This window comes from Vollenhovia emeryi, unplaced genomic scaffold (assembly GCF_000949405.1).
Source record: "Vollenhovia emeryi isolate VEMERY1.0 unplaced genomic scaffold, V.emery_V1.0 DF939228.1, whole genome shotgun sequence".
Lineage (NCBI taxonomy): Eukaryota > Metazoa > Arthropoda > Insecta > Hymenoptera > Formicidae > Vollenhovia > Vollenhovia emeryi.
In genome coordinates, this window is record NW_011967138.1 from 187,625 (window position 1) to 194,366 (window position 6,742).

The 6,742-nt window shown below is 40.8% G+C and overlaps 1 protein-coding gene across 1 annotated transcript; it reads left to right on the forward strand.

Annotated features, from left to right (window-relative positions):
- Positions 1-843: 843 nt before the first annotated feature.
- On the forward strand, positions 844-6,669 carry LOC105560491 (tubulin-specific chaperone D). The gene is made up of 17 exons (XM_012009653.1): positions 844-1,950; positions 2,043-2,181; positions 2,351-2,537; positions 2,627-2,855; positions 2,974-3,122; positions 3,201-3,430; positions 3,514-3,653; positions 3,732-3,837; positions 3,911-4,088; positions 4,167-4,325; positions 4,408-4,611; positions 4,689-4,853; positions 4,930-5,054; positions 5,130-5,284; positions 5,412-5,610; positions 5,778-6,080; positions 6,222-6,669. Exons 1-17 carry the CDS (start codon positions 1,427-1,429, stop codon positions 6,501-6,503), a joined length of 3,474 nt encoding a protein of 1,157 aa, XP_011865043.1. The 5' UTR covers positions 844-1,426; the 3' UTR covers positions 6,504-6,669.
- The last annotated feature ends 73 nt before the right edge of the window (positions 6,670-6,742 follow it).

Sequence of the window (6,742 nt, forward strand, 5' to 3'; positions counted from 1 at the left end):
GCATTCTTCTCATACTTGACCGTGATTGGCCAATTTCTTAAAGCTTAGGGCTTAAATCATCTATTGTAGACTGGGACTTATGACAGTCGCGCATTCTACTCATACTTGACCGTGATTGGCCAATTTCTTAAAGCTTAGGGCTTAAATCATCTATTGTAGACTGGGACTTAGGGCTTAAATCTCTATTGTAGACTGGGACTTAAGCCTTGTGTCCACGATCCAAGAACTGTGTCCAAGTTCTAGTTCCGAGAAATGCGTAGCCAATCACCTTGCAGCTTTTATGGAATAGCTGCAAATTGATTGGCTACACATTTCTCGAAACTAGAACTTGAACCAAGTTCTTGGATCGTGGACACAAGGCTTTAGCCAGTCGACTTGCAACTTTTCCGTAAGAGCAAAACTTGCGCATACGTTTATCATGCGAATGAATTGAAGAATCGGGGCCCCTGAGTGACTGCGTTCAGCAGAAGCTGCTTTGCAACTGTTGTAAAATTTATAAATTTGATTGATGCATGCTCTTATAGCGTTTTCGATTTTCTGACTCGACCCGACCCCGAGTCAGAAAAGTTTGATCAAAAGCAAGATTTGAACCACAATTTCTGCAAAAATGTTCCTTTGGTCAAACTTTTCTGACTCGGAGTCGGGTCGAGTCAGCAAATCGAAAACCCTATTAGATTTTGCCATAATTAAGAGCTTACGCCAATTAGATTCAAGAGTTTTACAACAGTTGCAAAGCAACTTTCCCCGCTGAACGCGGCCAGTGTGCAGCCAGTTCAACTATAAAGAACGGACCCAAACGCTGCGCTAGTGCAGCCAGTTGAGCTATAAAGAACAGACCTTTAGGTGCCTCTAGACCATGATGTAAGTATAAAGGTGTACCATTGCGCATAATGGCGTCATCCGTAGTGACGTATGTGTAGTAGGCCAATGAAAAATGGCCAGGAATGCAGCCGCGAAATTCAAATGCTCTATTAATCGTATATTACTAAATATATATTAAAATATATATTTTAACTTAAAATTTGTAATAAAAGAATAATATTTCAAGATATCCTCTTCAAGATATCCTCAATAGGCTCCACGTCCGTATTCTCGAGGCCCCTGCTATCAATCTCCGTCGCCAGCCATTCTCTTAATACGCACACTTAACCTTACCAACACTGTTTATTCTGTGTGACACTGTCAGCAGCCATATTGAATTCTAACATTCCTGGCCATTTCTGATTGGCTATCATTTTTGACGACTGCGCATCCACGGGAATGGAACACCTTTATACTTACATCATGCTCTAGACACGCTGGCTGGATCTGTCAAAATTGCGCAGTATGATTAAGGTTATCCCGCCGACGGCAAGCGTTTAGTCGGGCGGTTTGTGATCCGCGAAGTCGCCCGTGCGAGTGAGCTCTCGGCGGACCCGGCGGAACGATGGTGTTGAACGACAGCGCGGACATCTCCGAGAGGGTGGGATGCGGTTTCAGCACGTTCAAGGAGGTGGACGAGGTGACCGCCCTGATAGCGGAGCTGAGGCGGCCGGATCTGCTGGCGAGCCTCGTGGAGCGAAACCGGGACCGCTTCAACTTCATCCTCACCCAGTACCAGGATCAGCATCATCTCCTGGACCCGTACCTCGAGAGGATCCTCGAGTCCCTGCTGTCGATCATCAAGGATGACGACTGCCCGGAGAACGTCAAGCATAACGCGTTCAAGTACCTGTTTATCATCATGTCCGTGAAGACGTACAAGAGGATCGTCACTTACCTCCCGCACGAGGTGGGCGACCTCCTGCCGGTGCTGAGGATGCTCGAGAAGCAGGACCCGAACGACGTGAAGACGTGGGAGACCAGATACGTCCTGCTCGTCTGGTTGTCCATCATCTCGAAGATCCCGTTCCCCCTGTCTCGCCTCGAGACATCCGAGAATTTAGATCCGGAGCAAACTATCATCGTCAGGTACCATTGTCGCCGTTATCCATGCTGAGCGAAGCAACGCTTCATTCAGCGGCGACGGAATGCGTTGTTTTTAACTCTCGCGTATGTTTCAGGATTCTAAAAGTATGCAAACTGTACTGCCTGTCGACCGACGCGTGCGCTGTAGCAGCTGTGTTTTTAATAGCAAGCTTTTTAACAAGATCGGACGTCAAGAAGTTATACCTGGAAGAAATGATTATGTGGTGCTTGAAGGTAACGCTTTTCCCTTCAACGATGTCAAATGTTATTTACAACCAGTCCAGAATAATAGATTTAATGTAGCAGATATTTTGTCTAGTTTATCAATCTTGAACGCACAATCACACAAATGTCACAGATTTTCTTATCAGTACCACTTGTACATTGTTTGATTTTTTTCCAGTGTATAGAAAGTAATCCTTTGAGACACGGACCTCTGGCTGTAATAGCCTCGATATTAAAGCATAGCGCCAGAGAAGACGTCAAGCCGTACAGCCAGATGCTTCTTGATAATATGTTGAAGCTCCGGTTGAGCGACAATCCAGCAGATCTGATTAGAAAATTTGGAACAAAAGTTGTCCAGCGCATAGGTATCTCAAAGCTCTGAGATGTGCTTCGTTCCATATCCATTTCTCTTTTGTATAAATAAAATGTAAAACGTTTTCACGATATTTGATAGGTCTGGTATTATTGAGAACAAAATTGGCATCCTGGCGCTACCAGAAGATGAGCCGGCCGATAAGTCTTATGCCCAATGCCAAGGCGGATATTGATAATACTGAAAGTATTGTTGATATTAAAAAATTAAGTATTTCGAACGACAATGAAGATCAGGATATTCCCCCGGCTATTGAGGATATAATAGAGCAACTCGTACAAGGTCTTCGGGACAAAGCGATTACCATAAGGTATGCATTTATGTGTCAGTTGTTAAAGTGAATAATAAAACAGATATAATAATTATTATTTTCGTTATTAGTATTATATTATACATATTATTTAACATATTAATGTTTCACGCCATAGGTGGTCCGCAGCGAAAGGTATCGGCAGGATAACCGCGAGACTGCCGATAGACTTAGCTGACGATGTTCTAGGTTTTGTATTGAATCTGTTTTCCGGGCGTGAATCAGACTCAGCGTGGCATGGTGGCTGTTTGGCGCTCGCGGAACTTGGTAATTGCTTTTACGTTTAGAAATGTACGTTAGAATTTTCCTTCTATCGCTTGAATATATTTACCGCGCATATTTCAGGCAGACGTGGCCTATTGTTACCTCATCGCTTGAGCGATGTCATTCCCGTGGTTCTGCAAGCCTTGGTCTTCGATGAACCTAGAACTTACGGCTCGATCGGTTATTTGATCAGAGACGCCGCCTGTTACATATGCTGGTCTTTTCCAAGAGCCTATGATCCGCATGTTTTCGAGCGTTACGTCAAAGAGATCGCGGCAATGTTATTAGTTGTAACGTGCTTCGATAGAGAGGTACACAAGTTGCGCGTATACCTATGCATAATTTGCATTTTCCTCGCATTCGTAATTCACGCAGCACGTTGTCACATCGACAGATAAACTGCCGAAGAGCAGCGTCTGCCGCGTTTCAAGAAAATGTTGGCAGACAAGGCAACGTTCCACATGGCATAGACATACTCACTCTCGCTGACTACTTTGAAGTTGGCGTAAGGAGTCACACGTACCTCAAAATCAGGTATAGAATTCAACAGGTATTCCGATACATATATAAATTTCTTATAATTTAATCGATTCCTTTAATACTATCCGTCAGCGTACAAATCGCACAATATGAAGAATACACGAAGCCCTTGATAGATCACCTAGTGGCAAAAAAGGTCACACATTGGGACACCGCAATTAGAGAGCTCTCGGCTAAGGTAGGTTCAAGTTTCGACGGTAATACTAATTGAATGTTTAATTTTCGGCTCTATCATTAGTAATTTATTGCAGTCGCTTTTCAATCTGACGACAGCTGATCCGCATTACATGACAACTAAAGTACTGCCGGCCTTGCTGAACATGCTAAATTCCATCGATTTAAATGTTAGGCACGGTGCTGTATTAGCCACTGCGGAAATTCTCGAAGCTCTGTACAATCACTGTAACGATAAAATTGAGAATATTATCGGTAAAAATATGTAAAACCATACATGGAGATCAGGTTGTATTTTTCTTAAAATATCTCTAACGTCGATTTTTTATTCAGGAGCCTTTGCTACAATTGATATAACGGATATAGTGCGAACTTTCAGAACTAGAGGACAATTTAAAGGTCTCGGCGGAGAGCTAATGAAACAAGCGTGTGCTGTGCTAATTAAGAAATGTTCCACTGTTCATTTTCCCATTCATTTTACGGACGTTGTCGGCACGTATCAATAGTTTTACAAGTTTCACTTCTTAAAAAGTTGCTTTTGTATCTAATATACTATTCGTCATTGATAACACAGATGACTGGCAAAAGTTATTAGAAGAATGCCTGAGCCACGAAGTATCGGCAGTTAAATTAAAAGCGGCCGAAGCACATACGAATTTCTTCGTAGAATATTATGTAGATATCGATTATGACGCCCGAAGCGCTGTAGTTAATCGTTACTTGGAGTCCTTACAATCGAACAGTCAGTCCATTAGAATAGGATTCGCACAAGCAATAGGTAAATTGAAAGATTCATTCCACATACATGTGCCACAAGCATATGTAGTCATCTGTTTAATTAATTTTCTTTTACAGGGCATTTCTCACTGTTTGTAATCCGTGAAAGAGTGAAAGACGTCATAAACTCGTTAATCACGTGCACTCACGTGTCGGAGAACACGCTGAAATGGGCGGAGAGTAGAAAGGAAGCTTTGCACTCTCTAATAATGGTGTTGCAGACGTTAGGAATTGACGAAGTCGGTGAGTCCCCATTCATATATTCACATTAACACTTCACGCGACATTCACTGCAACTAAATATATTCTTTTCTCTCAGACAAGTGGCAACCGTTTGTACCAGATCTGTACAATTGTTATTTGTTGGCTCTCAAAGAATATACCCTAGATAGTCGTGGAGATATAGGCGCTTGGGTAAGAGAAGCGGCTATGATTGGATTACACGTGAGTATTGCATCGCAGCAAAATTGTTGTTGCGACAGAAAATGAATTGTCACTAAAATATCTACGTTGCTGCAGGTATTAACGAATCTAGTGTCGCAAGCAAAACTATTATCCGTATTGAGCGAGGATTTAATGGCTGGTATCATCGGCGGTGTCGCACAGCAAGCTGTCGAGAGAATAGATGGAATTCGAGCCCAGGCCGGTACTGTATTCAGTGCACTTATACACAGGTAAAAACATACGTCTCCTGTGATTTTACAATTCTTTACTAATAAAAAAACAAATAAAGTAGTAGTAAAGAATTTAAATAGCATGATTTATGAATAATTACAATTAATCGATCCCTTTTCCTTATAGCGATCCGCCACTTCCAAATGTACCATATCACGACGAGTTGAAAGCTATATTTCCTTATAACGAATGTAAGGAAACTATCGAGTGGCGAATGGAATCTGCAACGTTTCCACGATTTATTAAGATGCTAAGCTTTCCGCCGTATAAAATAAATTTGTTACGCGGTATTATATTCAGCGTTGGCGGCATAAGCGAATCATTGGTAAATATAATATTTATTAAAAGTTATTACGATCTTACATCACTTATAAAACGTTATCTAAACACGCGTAAACTAATTTACTTGATAGACGATTTGTAATTTTACTACTTGTCTAAGCAATTCCTATTTACTAGATATCTCACTCTTTTATCTCTTACCGTTGCCAGGTCAAATATTCGAGTGTGTCCTTATTTACTTATCTACAAGAGATCGATGAGGCGGGTTTAAAGGATTTGTGTGAAAAAATATTGGATATATTCGAGGAAAGTCATAAAAATGAACGAATGATAACGTCAATGTTGGCTTTCTTGGATCGTTTATTGAGTTCAGGCTGTATTCAGTCTGTCCTAGATGATGCAGACAATACAATCTCGGAACGTATATTGACGCTGTTAAAACACGAAATAAAATATTCCAGTAATATAAAACTGCTCATCAGCAGTATAAATGTTTTCTGCCAGTTACTGCAGGTTTGTAAAAATTGACCAGAACAATCCTTGATGGATAACGGTAAATGATTTCATATAAATATATAATGTAACTTTATTAAAATGTATAATGATTAAAATTGTATCTCACATTGAATATTACATTTAATGTCACGTTTCTAGGTACGGGGACCCGTTGCAAAGAGAGCATTTTGTCAATTGAGCATATTTTTGTGCCACAAATATAGGAGCTTGAGGAAGACAACGGCTATACGTACTTACGAGACGTTGACCCTTTACGGAGAGGAGATGGATATAGCGGAAGAAGATTTAACAAATATACTCACAAAATTGAACGCGACAGATTGGGAGCAACCAATCCCAGATTTACGCCCGATCCGAAATAATTTGTGTGAACTAATGGACGTGTCTGCTCCAGTTTTACAAACTAAATCAACGAATTGAGAAAGGCTTTACATGCGAGGATTTTTATTAAAATTGTATTTTATTTGGATACCTAGAGGGCATAATAGAGGTGAGAACCTTTAATCACCAATGTGATGTGTTAAAGTAAAAAATTAAGGTAAAAATTGTTACAGTTCTCACAGCAAATAAGACTAATGCTAAACTCTAATACTGTTTACAATCTTAAAATATTGTACAGTGGGGAGCAATGAGGTTGCGACACTTTTTTTTTGGATGAG

Bases quoted from the DNA above. Each gene is read 5' to 3' on its own strand.
- LOC105560491 (XM_012009653.1), top strand. From the start codon at position 1,427: ATGGTGTTGAACGACAGCGCGGACATCTCCGAGAGGGTGGGATGCGGT. The intron at 4,089-4,166 runs GTAAAAATATGT...TTTTTTATTCAG, and splicing joins TAAAATTGAGAATATTATCG to GAGCCTTTGCTACAATTGAT. The intron at 5,611-5,777 runs GTAAATATAATA...TACCGTTGCCAG, and splicing joins GCGGCATAAGCGAATCATTG to GTCAAATATTCGAGTGTGTC.